General features: G+C 36.8%; 1 protein-coding gene across 1 annotated transcript; it reads left to right on the forward strand.

Moving 5' to 3' along the window:
• Nucleotides 1–79: 79 nt before the first annotated feature.
• On the forward strand, nt 80–1,784 carry LOC26529225 (probable cytochrome P450 313a4). Its single transcript, XM_015177469.3, has 6 exons — nt 80–155; nt 226–621; nt 677–749; nt 821–932; nt 996–1,560; nt 1,624–1,784. The coding sequence occupies exons 1-6, from the start codon at nt 86–88 to the stop codon at nt 1,782–1,784; spliced, it is 1,377 nt and encodes a 458-aa protein (XP_015032955.2). The 5' UTR covers nt 80–85.
• Nucleotides 1,785–17,699: the final 15,915 nt, after the last annotated feature.

The raw sequence follows: 17,699 nt of genomic DNA on the forward strand, positions 1-17,699 counted from the left end.
AATGATCAAGTTATATTTGTGTCTTATTTGGTTGGCGTTAATGTTGATCTCCTATCTGTGGAATCGCCGTAGATATTACTGGTTAATGCTGAAAGTACCCGGTCCCATAGGGTGGCCATTCATTGGCATAGCACACAAAATAAAGCAAAGAGAAAGTAAGTATATGTTGTCATATTCTCTTAACAAAATGCTAATCCAAAATTTAAACATTTGCTAATCGAATAGAAGAGAATAATCTATTACCGATCGGTGACGAATTTTTTAAAAAATATGGTTCAACATTTTTGGCCTGGTTGGGCCCAACACCGTTTATACTGACTGCTGATCCCCAGGTGGTCCAGGACATTCTAACTTCCCCACATTGTATTAATAAGAGTCCAGAAATTTATATCCTTCTGAAGGAGCTGTTCGGCAATGGTCTAGGAACATCAAAAGGTGCTACGTGGATGCAACATAGAAGAATACTAAATTCAGCATTCAAACATAATGTTATCAATAGTTTTTTGCCAACATTCAATAGTGAAACAAAAAGTCTGCTGCAAACAATGGACAGTTATGTGGGTCAAGGAGGAAAGAATCTTTTTAGGCCCTTAAAAAAAGTGACTCTTGGAACATCTATACGTAAGTTTGGTCACCGAAAGTTACGAACTTAAAATTAGCACAAATCATTAAATAGAATCCCTAATGGGTGTCAATGCTAAGAATGAGGACTGCATTAAGAATAATAATCTACTCGAAAGTTATGAAAGGTAAGTTTACCAACGAAATATCTTTAAATATTTACCCATAAATTGAACTATTTTTCACTCTTCTTATACAGGGCATTAGAAATCGGACACATATTAATCTATCAACCACTATATAGGCGCTTCTGGAAAAAAGAATATCAATTTACCCAAATAAAAACCAAAATACGAAACACCTATGAAAAGGTTTGTAAATTGCCACCACTGAACTTATTTTTCCCTAACTTTCCTACTAAATGTGAATTTTAGATTGTGCAAATGAATCTGGAAACAAGTATATCGTCAAATGATGAAAATATATTTATTAACCAGGCAATGAAGCACTTGAAGATGGGAAACCTATCGTATCAAGATGTTGTAGATGAATGCTCTTCCGTTACTTTTGCAGGTTTTGAGTCAACCTATACCACAATTGGCAATACTCTAATGCTACTAGCAATGTTTCCACACTTCCAGGAGAAGGTATATGAGGAGTTAAGGGAAATATTTCCCAACACAGGTGATTTTGATGTCACCCATGGGGATTTACAGAAAATGGACTATTTGCAACGAGTGTTGAATGAAAGTATGAGATTATTTCCAGTTTTACCGATTATTGCACGACGTACAGACCAAGATGTGCAACTTTTGAACGGTATTATAGTGCCAAAATTCACCAATGTGGCAATAGGCATTTTTCACATGCATCGAAGTAAGGACATATGGGGACCAGAGGCGAATACATTCAATCCTGATCATTTTCTACCACATAATATCAAGGAGAAACATTCATATGCCTATATACCATTTGCCAAAGGCTCCAGAAATTGCATAGGTAAAAAATATTTCATCCATTGAGATACTAAAATTTTAATTTTAAACTTCACATTTTCTTTAGGTTGGAGCTATGCATTGATGTTCAGCAAACTGACATTGGCCAAATTATTGAGAAATTATAAATTTCATACAGATTTTCGTTTTGAGAATTTGAAGCCAATTCACTCTGTGAGTCTTAAATTTAATGAAGTTCCCTTGTTGGAATTAGAACGAAGATACTAAGAAATAAAACATTTTGTGGCAGTATTTGACTTTGGAATCTGTTAAATTATTATCTTTTTGAGTTACAGGATATAGCCAACCATATGCCGTTTGCCTTTGGGCTAATACGTTTTCATATTGTCCTTGGCAGTCTCAGTTTCAGCCTCGATCTGTCATTTCGTACAATGCAAATGTCAAAAATTTTGACACTTCAATTTCTTGCAGAAAACTCTCTCTCAAAAAGTCAGACAAATGAGCAGCGCGTGTGTATTTCCTATTGCATTATCCTGCAGGATGAACAGGAGTTTGAGAGTGTCTATATGTGTGTGTGTAGGTGCTACAGCCGTCAGACGTTGCGTCCTTATGTCATGCATCAAAAAAGAAGAAATGAAAAAAAAAGACAAAAAGTCAAAGCAAACATGAAAAGGCAGCGGAGAAAATTAAATTGAAAATTTCAACATGGAAAGTGAAGCCAGCCAGCCAGCCAGCCAGCCAGCCAGCAGTCAGCCAGGTTGCCACAGTTGACTCTTTTGATAAACAAACAAGACATAGACGCATTGCGAAAAATGTTGATTACAACAAAACGACACAAAACGAAGCACACGGCACACGGCGCGACACATGAGACCGACAGAGGCAGCGTAGCGTCAGCTTCGCTTCCGCCTTTGAGCCACAAAAACCGCAGAAAGGACATGCGCCAAAAAAGAATATACACATACATACCTACAAATAAAAAAAAAAAAAATATATATATATATGTAAAAGGCACAGGAAATTGAAAAAAAATTATAAAAAAGAAAGTCAGATATGTCAAAGATTTAGCAGAAGTTTAAATACTCTTTGTCAGAATCCTAAATCTTTTGCCATAAAAAAAGATTGGATTTCTCGATGATATAGAAATGAAAGAATGATGATATTGAAATGATATACCAAAGCCAGATATAAACTTTAGTCATAGGAGTCTTTACAGCTTCACACAAGCGTGATAAATAAACTGCAGCTACATACATACATAAATAAAATAAGGATTTTCTGGTATTTCATTTTCATATACAAAACGAGTGGCAAAAGACACGTTTTTCTTGTCAACAGGTCAACACAATTCCATGGGCGAGGTCATGTTTTAATCTAATTTCAATGAACTATTTTTGGAAAACCAAAAACTAAATTTTACCATAAACCAACCATTAAACACACACACAAACACAAAAATACTTAATAGGTTTGTTTTCACGTTTTCAGTCTCTTATTTATTTATATTTTGGGGAGTCATATTAACCAAAGAAACCATGACGGTGACCAAAGCCACCACCATAGCCACGATAGCCACCAAATCCTGGGTAGCCTCTATATCCACCGCCGAATCCGCCAGGATATCCTCCATATCCGAAGCCTGGATATCCAAATCCACCAAATCCTCCATATCCTCCATAACCGCCATATCCACCATAGGGGAATTGACGCTTGGCACGGACTTGCTCCTCTACAGCTTCCTGAAGACCGGCAGGAACAATTTGGTCACCGTTAACATTCTCCTGGGCATAAGCCAACGATAGCATTGCTATCCCAATCAATCCGAGTAGGACTAAAGAACGCATTTTCACTCTTGACTCTTTTAGCTTTTTCGACAAATTCTCGATTTTAACTGATTTGATGAAGTGGCCGAGAGTCTGCTTTTATAGCAAATTCTGGACGCTTAACGTCTTTATGCTAATTAAAATTCAATAACAATCGATGATTCTACAAAATTCCCCCAATAGAAAACAATAAAACCAGTTTCACTAGTCCCAAATCTAAGATGTGTTCTTTATACTTATTTGTTTCTCTTGTGACGAAGTAAACAAACAAATTTCAGGTTTTTGCGCAAAAATATTTTAATTTGTTTATAACTAATTTATAGAAAATTGTCTACTTTTATTTATCTTGTGGTTTTGTGATTGATAATTGTTTGCTAAAGGGGATTTTCGAATTTTTTTTGAGGGAGTCACAAAACTAGTTTCCAAAATATTCCAAATAAATAACACGGCCACTTTGTGGCTTGAAATAATGGTTAAAGGTGTATGACTTTCTAAAGTAATAATAAGTCTAGATACCAAAAATCTTTTGCCTTTAAGCCATGTGACAGGTTTTCTTGTACCATTAAATTTGTTATTTATGTTATTAAAACTTGAAAGATGAGTCATTATTAATCGCAGATGTTTAATATTAGGGTATATTCGCATTGGCATATCTGTGTTTTTTTGTGAGGCTGGGCTTTTGCAGTGATGTGTCAACTAAAAGTAGGTACAGCAGCAAGGATCATTGACTCGTGTCTGCTTGAAATATATACAAAATGGCGTCTCGTCTAGAAAAAAAAGAGGAACACGGAATGAGAGCTGGTGGAAAACTCAACTTCAGATGTGGTAGCGACTGTTGCGACAACTCTTGGCTCACCTGTCCGTCCGTTACACAGGACATACTTTTCATGTAAAATAAACAGAAATTTTCGTATAAAACAAACGCAAAAACTACAAATCACATTTCCTGTGTAATGTCAACTTCCTGTTTTGGTTCAAAACAAAAATCTCCAAGTCACTTTTTCACACGGCTGCTGCTGACTGGACACTCAGGTCCAGTCAACTGTCCTTCGTCCAACCAACTGACAACTGACTAAGGAGAAATCAAACGAACCTGCATACCGCTTTGATGTGGCACGCAACATGCGCGGGGGCGCTTCCATTTTCCGCTGTGTGTCATTTAATTGTCAACTAGAGTCAGTCAGTCAGTCATTCAGGCAGCTAGTCCCGACAGGAGTCCGAGTCCGAGTCCGTCAACTTGGTCAGTCATGCACTCAATCAGGACAAGAACAGCCAGGACACTAGCCACCCCCAAAGGACCATGCTATGTGGGTGTTACCCCCGGCGGCCTCAAGCAGGAAGTTTGACTTCCTAAGCGGAACTCACTCTGTTTATCCTTCTATGGGAATTTAATTCTGTTCAACTGCAGCCAGAAGGGTGCAGCAACCGCAAATGAAATCGTGGTTACTTACGGTTCATACATTTCTATTTCTAAATTTTGTTTGGTAAGTTTAGTGGAACTATTTAGTAGTAATTAAGACCTAATTACTTCTGAAATATGTGAATATCTGTAGATATATTTGGAGTGAAAGACTTGGGTTAACCTAGAGATCCCATGGCAGGGAAAAGCTGTCAGTACTGGAAGGAAGATTGAGGTCTCTCACAATTATATAGTGAAAACTTTAAATCTGAAAATGTAGACTCATATAGTTTGTTCCCTGATCAAGCTCCCTATTCGTTGGTAGTTTCGGAAAAAGAAACACTTCAAATTCTAATAAAGTAAATTTGGCAGAAAATTTGGCTTGTGCAGGGTATTCGAACGTCGGCCCCGCAGACTTTCTTACCTCATTTCAGATTAAGAACATTTGATCTATTGTCCAAAATGAATATACAAATATTTAACATAAATTTGAATAGTATTATGAGCCGAATTGGCAAAAGACTTACTAGTGGTGGCAAAAAGTTGCGTTGGATTTTTATACGAAATTAGGTCAGCTTGATTTTTGGATTACTTTTGGCCATTTTTGCCCAAAATTTGGTCATCTCATATGTAAAAAGAAGGCAAAAGAAGGTGATAGCTCTTATATTTACTGAAACAAAAATATAATTATATAGAAAATTATTATTTATTATTAACTTCTTGCAGACCTTTTCCCACTTTCGCTTATAAAATTGATGCTTGGATATAGCTTTTATATGTCACTTAGTTTGAAAATAGATATTTATTTTAAGAAGTTTGACTACTTTTATAGTATTCAACTGTATGTTGTCAAAGGTCACTTATTTATATATACAAGTACACGAATATATTTGTATATTTATACGTTAAAGCTCACATAAGTAAAAGTTATATTTGAAAGCCTATAATTAATTTACAAATAATTACTGCAATCATAAATAAACATTCTGAATGACATAACATTGTCACTATTTATGAGCTGTAAATTTGTGACTATTGTTTGTTTCGTTGTTGTTGTTATTGTTGTTGGAGAAAGACGCCATGGATGGCGCCCTGAATGACACGCCCCACTCATACTGAACAATGAATGGGCCTGTCATATCACATTATTACCCATAATCATAATTGCTTGTCTGATATGGGGAAATGGCGTGGATAGACACGCAAAACTCACCATTTCATTCGTGATTTTGGCTTCAGGGAATTGGGGGCTAACTGTCGACAGGTGAAATGAACTTACTCCGGACACATACCAGCAACAAAATCTGGCATGTCATTCAACAAGAAACAATGGACACCAGAGACATTAAACCAATAATCACACGCAATGAAGTTACCTGAACTTTTCTGCCCCAAGTTTCGTTTTTCTAATTTCGAAATGTCACCTGACTGACATCCAATTCCATTTAACTAACTTTTATGACACCAATTATATGTTCTTGTCTCTGGGATTGATCTGATATACAAACTAATTAATGTTAGTCCAACTACGATGTAACTGTACCTTTGGTAGTGAACGGAAACATCCATCATAGGGCATTAACAATAGATCCAAAACGAACAATAGTAAAAATTTAAATTTATTGAAATTTACACATTTCGATACGCAAATAAACATTCATTTGAATTTTGGAATTTTTCTTTCAATTTTCTTCCTTCAGTTTTTGTGCATTTTTCATTAGGATATGCGATTATGGGGTAGATTTTCGCACATGCCGCCCTACTTTATTTGCTCTAGAAAAACATTTGGGTCTGCCTTAGGGTCTGCATTTTCTTAAGGCAGGGGCGCCTCGTCGTCTCAGGTAAATCAACAGGAGAGCACCCAAAAGCAGCTGGATATGTTGACCGTCCTCTGATGGTGGTTGCAAAAATTTCTATAGAAAGATCTGATATTTGTGAATAGATGTGAATATTTATTGATTGGGTTTTCGTGTATGCAAAACAAGTTTGCAAATTTTTTAAGTGGGGCAAAAAAAATGATGATTATTTTTTGTTGTAGTTTTTTATTTCTATGGAGATCCTTGTTCTCATGGTCATAATAAGGCGTAACGTGTTGTAAGAATATTTGTGAACAATATTAATGGTCACCAGGGGATATTCGCTTTAAAAATGACCTCAATTAGACCGTGTTGACGTTAATAGAAAAATCTAGGCAAATGTAGTTTTTATTTATAGAACAATTTTTGGGAAATTCGAAATCCTGGAAATAAAAAAAGGTCATAAAATTTATATTAAGAATCCATAGAATCTTTGCTTACTTTTTATTATAGACTTTTGCTTATTTTAGATGGAAAGAAAGAAACAAAGACAGTAAGAGAGAGAAAGATATAGCAGTAGTGTATTTAAGTAAACTTATTAGTCTAAAAGTTAATAAACTTTTTCTTAAATTTATGACTGTAAACTGTGAATGTCAGAAGCCCAATTAAAAAGGAAGTTTGATATCTTTAAATTTACTTTGACAATGTAAATACAATAAAATACAAATGTTAACCTAAATAACTATCCTTCCCACTTATCCTTCGACTTTATCCTTTCTTCATGAAAGTTTCTTAAAGCTCTTCATATAATCCAATTTTGTAATACGCTTTGGCCCAAAAATACTTATAGATACATTCATGTGATTGAAAAGAGTTTAATAAGTTAAAATATTCTTTGATTTTGTGCTTTAGACAAAACTTTTAGGTTTTATTTTTTCGGATTTTCGATATTTTACAAAAAAAAATAAAAAATGTATTCCAACCAAATGAGCTGTAAGCTAATTTATGCAAATTCAACGCCCTCCCATCCGTCTCTTCCACTAAAAAATAAAAGAAAAACAACAACAAGCTTAAAGAAACAAACAAATTAAATATTTATTTATTTATTTTTGAAAACATGTCGCAGTTGCTTGTTGAAGAACAAAACGAATCAACAAAGAACACAAAGACTAAGTCGGGGAGACACTCTTAAAGAAAGAAACAAGGACAGAGGATAGGGGAGGGAGTGTGTGTGTGAGAGAGAGAGAAGGGGATAAAAACAGATTGGCCCATGGGCCACGACTAATAAAAATTTAAATGATAATTATGACAATCGTACGTGATAATTGCGGCAAAAATGTAAACCTGTGAGGCGAAAGCCCTCCCACACACTCACACACTTCCCCAAAAAACACACACACACATGGACATGGACATGACAGATATACTTACTAGACTCACATATATACATACCAAATCGTGACAGCTTCAGACAGGCGAGATAAATAAACTGCAGCTACTTAAGAACAAAAATCACATAAATAAAATGGAGATTTTCTTTTATTTATTTTTAAAGTACAAAGTGAGAGAAAGAATACACATTTTGAGTGACACAGTGACAATTTCACATTCGATTTTGTAATACCAATAAATAGTTTGGAAAACTAAAAGAGCCAATAAACCGATTTCTGCAACATTTCTCTGATTCTTATAAAATGAGTTCCGAAATGTTTGTGGAATTATTTTATACTTCTAGAACTATTCCATCTCGATTTCAACTGCTAATTTCGTGGGGGAGCGTCACTTTTATAACAGATTATGCCCGAAATTCCGGTTTTCGGACTTAAAGTTTCTTTAGTTTTCGATTTCATTCTGTTTCTTTGTCAAAACGTGAATTGAGAATTTACATATTTATGTTAGATTCAATGCTCCCGCCACTAGAGCATCAAAAAACATATTGTTCCAGCCAATTTCTGTGTTATTATTATTTATTTTTATATATTTATATGTTTCAGACAACAAACATAGGCAGACCATTACATTAGCTCATCATTTCTATCATAAAATCTTCTAGTAAAGTTATAATCCTTAGTAAGCAAAGGCCCAATTCAAGGGACTCAAAAATAGAGTTTCTGAAATGAATTAACTATTTAAACCCAGAACTCTATGAAGTTGATGTTAGTCAGTGTGCTAAATATATAAATTTAACACCTTTTGGCAAACTACGCCAAAGCATTAAGGAAGAGAATCAACATGCTAACTACTTATTTTATTTCAAAAACGAATTCATCATTTGCTTAATGGGCAAATAAACTAATTTATTTAATCAACGATCAATGAACGAACCGCCATGGCTTAGCCATATAAAATTACCAAATGATTGTGGTTTGTTTTTGATTTGGATATCTCTCGATTTTTGATGTGCTTTGATCTTGCAAAGTGAAGACAACATGAAAGTGAAAGAATCAAATTTTCTATACTATAAATCACCCAAGAGGAAAGCATCGATCGATCCCCCAGTTTGGCGGGTCTTCACATATGCTTGACAGACTTTTTTGTTGTGTTGTTGTTTTGTTTCATTTTATTTTATTTGGTTTTTCTCGAATCGAATTTTCTCTTCGTTTGTCATGTGATTTAAGGGTTCCGTAAATCACGCTTCTTGTCTAATTTCGTTTCGCTTGAGATTCTCGGCATAGTTGCCAAGTCAATGGAATTATTTCTTCATTTTCTGCAGCATGTCAAGTGATTCCTTCCAGTTTCTCTCGAGGCTTTCGAAACAAATCCAAAGATGTTCGCCTCCAGACGACTGCGCGACATGAGGAGTGTTTTGTCACATTTGCTTGCATGATCAGCGCACTTATCGATGGCAGCTGCAGCACCAGATCGCTCGGTCTTGTATCTGCGAATCTCAATCTGTTACCGAGAGTGAGATATAGATACTACACACACACACACACACACACTATACTTGTCGACTTGTTGTGCGCCAGTGTCTGCGTATCATGTTAACTCACTTTACCATGCTCGAAAAGTCTCCCGTTCTGTCTGTCGGTCTGTCTGTTGCTTCTATACGTTTGTCTGTTCGAATTGCTGCTGATCTTCAATCGAGCGTAACATTTACAGACGTCATTTAGTTGTTTAGCCACTTGCAAAAAAAACCCAAAACAACTTTGCTACACACTCAACATACAAGTAGTTGTTAGTCTTGTTAAGCAACAGGACCGGATTTAGATAGATCTACAGTTTATTTCAAGCATATACATCACAAATAGATCAAATATCATCTATTGACGGCAAATCTTTTGCGGCGTTTTTATCCAATTTTGTTAGTTTCAGCTTGTAATACCGATACATAGTGTGAAGAACAAACCAAGCCAATACACCAAAACCGGGCAAGTCGTTGAAAAAACTCTTCGACTTGTCATCGCCACTGTCTTTGGAATCTTCACGTCTATGTCTATGAAGTATAATCGAGGGATCACTTCTGTATGTATCAAAGCTCTCCTGGGCATAAGCCAACGATAGCCAAGCTATTCCAATCAAACCGACTAGAATTAGATAACGCATTTTCACATTTTTAAGTTGCTTCACACAAATTTTGATTTCAACTGTTTCAATAATGTGGGAGAGAGTCGCTTTTATAGTGGATTGTGACCAAAAATTCCGGTTATCGGAATTCAAATTTCTTCTTTTTTTTTTGCAAACACGAATTCGGAATTCATTGCCATTTGAATATTTGCCAATGAATATTTTTAGATTAAACGAACTCCTGATTCACAATAATCCGCTACTTGGATAGATGCAACTTTGTTAATGTGAGCTACGCCAGTCAACTGATGATTGAAAAGAATTCTTGTAATAAACTTTATACTTATCGAAATCATAAGCTCTTAATTCGATGTAAGCCCAAACCAAAGGCACCTGTCAATCTCATCCACAAAAATTTGGTTTCCCCCTGCCTAAATAAATCTACCATAAAGATGCTTGACATTATTCAAAATACAGAAACTACCAAATTCCTCAAATATTTCTTTTATTTAGGGAGGAGAAGGAGCTCCAACTTGGATGGAGTTGGAACTGAAGCTGTCTGAAGTCAAGAGCGATAATGCGCTGATGAGCAAAAAAGGCAATAAAATTTAATGTGAATGCATGGAGGGAGCGATACATAAACGACTTCATTTTTATCTTAATGTGCTAATAAATTTTCCAAGAGAGAGACGAAATCTCTGCCAAAAACCAAATAAATTTACTAATACCAAACTAAACGCACAGAACACAAGAGAGCCAAGAGATGGATAGGGGGGCGAAAAGAACGAATGAAATGGAGCGCCAAGTAGCCGGATGGCTACTGAGTGGCATGTGTGGAATCGAAGAAATGCAATTAACAGAGTCAAAATCATCTTTTCGGTTGGAGAGAGAGATGGAACCCGCATGATGTCTTTTGAGTGTTTAAGTAGCCTAAATGCCTGACAACTGGAAAAGTTATGGCCCAGGCCTCGGGCGAAGTTGGCATTGGCGCGTGCTTCTTCTACAACAGATCTAAGTATTCTGTCAACATGCTCCCGTGGCAGCCCCCACCAAAGTGTATCGAAAACCACTTGAGTTTAGTTTGTTCCCCGCCTCAACTGGTGCTTGCAATTTCACTGAATGAATTGCTTGATTGATTCTAAAAGGGTTCATGGCTCACGGCGGCGGCTATGGCTATGCTCGTAAATTTTGATAATTCTTAAGTGTTTGACAAGGCAAATAAAATTATGAATCTTCCATTCCGACCAACAACCTGAGAAATTCATTATTTAATATCAATTTTACGATCCTTTCTCGAGATGGAAAAATGTAATAACTACGAGTAAGACATTTATGGTTATTTTTTTCCAGCTGGCTTAAAAGTTGCAAGTATTTTTAGAATTATTCTTCTTTGAAAGAGAATGCAAATATTTTCCATGTACATACATGTTGTTCCTGGCTTAACGGTCACTATTCTTAATGTCGCATTTTTCATGTCCTTTTGCTGTCAATGGTCACCCAGACGCGCCTTTCGTCCAGTTCCACCCCTAAAAACTTAGAACCCCAAGAAGGTCTGTCTGTCTTTCTTTAGCTCCCTTCACCCTCGTATGCATTCTCATATGCATTATTTTGCATGTCTGGCGATTTAAGCTGTTCAAGCGTAAAGGTCAAAAGATCAATGTTGACAGAGTTGTAATTTTCTTGTGTTTTCTTCTCGTTTTCGAAAGAGGGAAACACACGAAATTTTCCATTTTTCTTAAATTTTTCTTTACAGTTAATGCTCTGATTTTGCTACATTTCGAGTTTACTTGCATTTTTGTATAGTAAAATTTATTCAGCATTTGCATTGTCCGTTTTCTAAGGACCCATACTGATTAGGCGTGAAGTGCGGATTTGAATAAGGTTTCACTTTGGGTTAGATCAGATTGAATTTTGGGTTGAAGTTGACAGAATGCAGAACACAACATTCTGGCGGGAAAAAGAGTCAGACAATTTGGGAAAATTGTAATATAAAATGTGAATATTCCAAATGATCTTAGCTAGTTTTAAAAAATAAATTTTCTATGAAAAGTTTTTAGTTTTTTCTTATAGGTAAGAGAATATATTATAGACAATGCTAAAATGAGAGGCATAATTTAGAGGCTAAGCTAGTCTGATCTATCAAAAGTGTAATTTTATCGACTTATAAGCAAAATTATAGAGTCAGTAATATTATTTCTTAATGTAGTCAAAAATTTGTTGAAACAAGGAGTCCAAATTATTTATAAGACAGGTAAGTCGTCCCCTATTTCCACATGTGCCATTAGGTATATCTAAAGTAGGATAATTTTTGACTAAGAAATACCTCAAAGAATTATTTTCCTATATAATTTTCAACAAATTTCTCGACAAATTCTACACCTAAATCGTGCTTCAATCAACACACATGTTGACTAATTTGTTAGGCATTTTTTATGATTTGGTAATCCCATTTGTTAGCCATCTAAATCAATGGAATCATCATTTCATTTAATCAAAAAATTTGCAACATATGCGTTAAAGATGCCATCAAAAGTCGCTGGCAATAATATAATTTTATTAGATCAGCACACTTAATGACATATTAATCCCTGCCTAATAAACGCAAATTACGACTAGCCATAGCAGCAGAGGGGTGGCAAGGGCGCGGCATCATCCGCCTTTCATCTAACCCCACCCAGGCTAATAAACCGAATCGGCACACAAAAACATGTTCCGCATGTGCATATTAATTTTGGTATAAATCCACCAATAAGATGGTTATCAGTCTGCCACTGTCCTTGCCCTTGCCCCCTGACGCCCCTTAGTGTACCTTGTGTTGTGGCAACAAAACGCCCAGTCAAAGTTGGTGGAACTTACCCCAAATAACGGACCGCCCCTCAATCGGGCTTCATGTGGCTGGTTTTAGGCATTGTTTAATTGTCAATAGACATCGGCTTCTATCAATATCATAAAAGCTAATATTTTTCGGTTGGTTGGGCGAGAGACTTTCTCACTCACTCTCTCTGACTGACTGACTGACTTGACGATGTGACTTCCCTTACCATCTGCCTGGCAATGCCATTTAATCCCACCGGATATGCTCAATCAAAGCTCAAAGTGTGCGTGTTGCGACTTGTTTTCGGTGTGGTGGGCGGTTGGGGAGGAGAGTGGCTAGGAGAGGTGTCAGAGGTGTGGTTAAGAGGGGTGGCTTGGGGGTGAGGTAACTTTAACCTGCCTTCTGTTTGTTTGGGGGTTGCTGCTCATTGAAAATCATCGTATTTCATTCATCATTTTTCGCCTTTTCAACAACCCCCGAGCATAGAGGCAGAAAAGGATACCTTGCATATCCTTGCAGGAATGAGAGACTTTTTGCCTTGGCCATGTTTTGATATTAAAATTGCGTAATTATAATTAACCACATGTGGGTTTGAGACAGTCAGGTTGATGGTTGCAAGGAGATGGAGTTGAGTTGCCAACTTAGTGAGGGGAGGAAACGGTTTAACGTGTCCTTTTCACCGTTTCCGCTTGTCCTCATCCTCATTCTCATCCTCATCCTCGGGCTCGTGTGTCACGTGTGTGTATAACGTAACCGATTTAACGATTGTCTGTCGTCCCTTAACTCCTTCCATGTCATTTCAGTGCCTTCCTTTTGTCTTTTGTACCTTTTTGCCAACTCCTCCCACCCCGTCCCACCTCACCCAGGGGCATAATCCATAATTTAGCATACTGACAGGCAATTGATATTACCTTGCCGCAACTCAGTTAAATAATTGAAAATATTTTAATTACTATGGGGACGTTAAAAAAAATTAAAAAGGGTTAACATAAACTGAATATTGGCTTTTGTAGGTGATGAAATATATATATATATATTAATTATATGTGATTTAAATTAACTTTCACCTACTAAGAGCTTGTTGCTTTTCTTGTTCTTAAATCAAATTTGTTTGTTCTTGATTCAAATTTTCTTTTTCAGTAATTGCAAATCACATGCAGATAAAACGAATTTTGGTTTTCATTGAAGTCTCCCACATTCATTTCAATCATTCGACTTAATGTGGTTAGCCCACAAAAATTCTCTAATTGTAATTAAGTATGGGAAAAAAAAAGCAACTGAAATTCGAATAATGTGGCTAATAAAATTCACTGTGAACAAAAATCAAATGTACAAATGCGCCTTGGCAGGAGTTGGAGTCAAAGTCGAAGTCGAAGTCGAGGAGGAGTAGGAGTAGGAGTTGAAGTAACTCAAGACCAAGAAATTCCACACTCGAGAATGAAGCAGAGATTACAAACGTGTTGCCATTAGTTAACTTCAGCTTTGATTGATTTCAATTAATCTTGGACGCGTGTAATTAATCATTGAACACTTTAATATGGTTAACAACTCTTGACCAAGCAACGGTTAAAAAGGTTCAACGAGCATACAGACAGAGAGACGGACAGACAGACAGACAGTCAGTCAGTCAGTCAGTCGAAGAGAAGGCCGACAGAGATCCCAAAAAAGAAACACAAAGTCTTGCCAACAACTCTGACAAAATGACGTGGTCTGGGAGGCAGGAGGCCGACTTTAGCTTCAGCTCCAACTCCAATGCTCTGACTCTTAGTCTTAGGTCTCAGTCTGGCTGCTTGGCTGGTTGCCTGGGCAGCCGCCTCTAAGAAAAATGACCAAGTTTGGAAAATGCGTTGGAGTTGAACAGAGTTTTTCATATGCAACTTGCGAGAGCAGCCAAAGATTTGGCCAAAAGGCAAAACAAAACACTGCGGTTTACCCATATTTACTCCCCCCCTCCCGCGCCGACTAATTGTGGCTACATTTCGCGCCAACTGGAAAGGCTGCTGGACCTGGTCGTTTTTCTTGCGGTCATGTTTGAGAAAAACACAACGGAAAGCTGTGGCGATTGATGGCTATCAATGCCGATGACTTATGGTCTACTGGTCCTCAGGTTTTCCACTTTCAGGCAATAGCAAAAGAAATCCATCTATATAACCAACACATTACACATTTGGCTGCACCACCACCACACTTTGATTATCTATTTCTCTCCTACAATTGCAGCTATTGATTTTCCCAGGCTGAACAAATAGCTAAAAGCTCAAAAACTGCTAAACTTGGTGATTATTCGGATTCATATTCGAACATTTCGTTGTGGTTAGCTCTCATCAAGGGGCAATTGGCTACATGTAAGAAAGGTGGCCATTAAATGGAGGCCAATGTGTGGTTTTGTGTATATGAAAGATTTAAGGAAAGTCGTGCTTTTAGTTTTGGGGAGATAATAGTCAGGATTGTTAAGGAAGTTATGTCAAAATTGATTAACTGCAAAGGAAATTTTATGAAACAATCAGATATTCGAGTACTAATAATAAAATTAATAACCTACTACAAAGTGAATATAAATTTAGGAGGTTTTAAAAGATAAATAACATTTAAATCCACAAAAAAACTATAGAGAAAACTTGTAACTCTTTGATAATTATTTGATATGTATCTCCAAATTACATTTAGGCTGAACTGATTCTTCACATTGACTCTCTATCAATCCAACTTTTGATCTCCATCATCTCAGCTATATCTGATATGACGACCAAAACCAATTGAACGAATTTCACACACGGGCGCTAATGAATTTAATGAAGTCATTTTTCTTGAACCGATTAACAAAACTGCTTACAAGACACGTCACTAACCCTGCCCCTTTTTGGCTTTTTGCCTCACACATCCAACATCATTTAGAACAAGCGAGTTCATAATTTTGCATCATTAATCATTTTGGGGCTAACCGAAAACGAAATACCGATACAGAAACAATGAAGAAGGCAACTCGACCAGAGGCGTCTCGTTACAATTGACAGCTACCAAAGTGGCTTTGGGCCAAAATCGGGGCGAAAGTAACAACTGTTTTTTTGCCCGCTGAGAAATTAAAAAACAATTGTTAATTATTAAATTTTAAATTTTACACTTTGCCACACAAATGATGTTCAATCAGCATCCAACAGACATCTCCAAGTCCAGGTCCCGGGACCCAGGTTCCAGGTCCATGGGGCTCATGCCTTCTGGATGGCCAATCATCGGTTTTGTGACGAAGCCGACACCTCGCTGATGAGATCATTCATCAAACTTCAACCAGAAAACCGAGTAAAATGAGTTGCCATTGTTATAAGATGGAGAGAGGGGGAAACAACAAGAGATTTGCTTGGAGCTGGAGAAGAAGTTTTGTTTCTTCGATTTTGACTGCTCAATTATCAGTTTTTTTTTCGTTTGTTGTGGGGTAAACGAACAGTGGCGATTGCTATATTGGATAACCTTTTTTTTGGAGCCCGCATAACAGCAAAATATATTTGTTATTTTTCCTTCCTTTTTTCCTTATTTTCAATCTGGAACTTTATCCCTTTTGTCTTGTTTTTCCCCTATTGAGAAATCTTTCTCATTTTTCATATTGTAATTCAAAATTGCGTTTTTCTTTTAGATTGGAAATGCGACCACAAAACGTTGCGCTTCATTAAAATCGGATTAATGTAAGCCCAGCCCAACTGACCAATGTCCCTTTTCCCACGCTGGACACGCAGACACAAAAAGGACACTCGGTAAATCTTCGACCATTTCTTGCCTTGGCGTATGCAAAAACGCAAATTACCAAAGATGAAAATGCGTATAAAATGCGACCCCAGAAATGAAAGAAATCAACCCCAAAAATCTAGCCAAAAACCAGGTAGGAAACCCTTTAAACGAAATTATTCTTACAAAATTTCAAGAAAAATCAAGCAGAAAATTATACAACTGGACAATGTCCAGACTGGATGCCGATCCTCGGTACCGAGGGTTGATGATGCAACTCAGCATCGTTTCGAACTTGTCACCGCAGACAAAGGTTAATTTTTGCTCCTGGCTAGAGGATGACCCCCCACCACCATCTGGACATGGACACTCGAACTCGAGTTCAAATTGCTACCTGAACAGATGCTGGCGATCTTTTGAAGAAAGAAAGATTTGACGAGCGTCTCGAGCAGCCTCCTGACCTTTTCGCCTTATGCCTCACGCAATTAGGCAAAAAGTTGGCCGAGGTCATCTCAGAGGGAAAGAGAGAAAGAGACAGATTTCGGTTTTTGCATACATTTATTTCAATTTGAATATGTGCTAATTATTTGTGACATTTTACTGCTTTAATTTCGAAAACAACTAACTAGAAGCTTTTATGTGAACAGAAATCTTTAATTCATTGAAAGAATTTCTTTGGGGTTTTATTTAAACAAGAAAAAAAAAGGGAAAAACAACTGCAGACACATAAATAAAATTGGGCGTAGTTGCTCATACTAAATACTGCATATAAAGGGGGAAGCTCTGGGCTCTTTGTATGTAATTACACACACACACACACACACAGATACCTACCTACTGACAGGGACAGACACATGTGAGCAGTGGGTGACCTTTTGACATGCGCTCTCGAAATACATTTCGAGTGGAGCAGAAACACATGGGCGCATTAAAAGCATGCTTATATACTGAGATACTGATATACATATATACCTACTCGTATATACATATATACATACATATGTATGACGACAGTTTACTGATACGTAAGCAGCACATGAAACCCTTGAAAGTTCTCTGGCCCTTCAATAAGTTGATTGGGTTTTCAATTGAATAGAAAAATTGCAAAGCAAAAGAAGTGATGAA

Source organism: Drosophila willistoni, chromosome 3R (assembly GCF_018902025.1).
Source record: "Drosophila willistoni isolate 14030-0811.24 chromosome 3R, UCI_dwil_1.1, whole genome shotgun sequence".
NCBI lineage: Eukaryota > Metazoa > Arthropoda > Insecta > Diptera > Drosophilidae > Drosophila > Drosophila willistoni.

Bases quoted from the DNA above. Each gene is read 5' to 3' on its own strand.
- LOC26529225 (XM_015177469.3), top strand. From the start codon at position 86: ATGCTGAAAGTACCCGGTCCCATAGGGTGGCCATTCATTGGCATAGCA. The intron at 156-225 runs GTAAGTATATGT...CTAATCGAATAG, and splicing joins CAAAATAAAGCAAAGAGAAA to AAGAGAATAATCTATTACCG. The intron at 750-820 runs GTAAGTTTACCA...CTTCTTATACAG, and splicing joins CTACTCGAAAGTTATGAAAG to GGCATTAGAAATCGGACACA.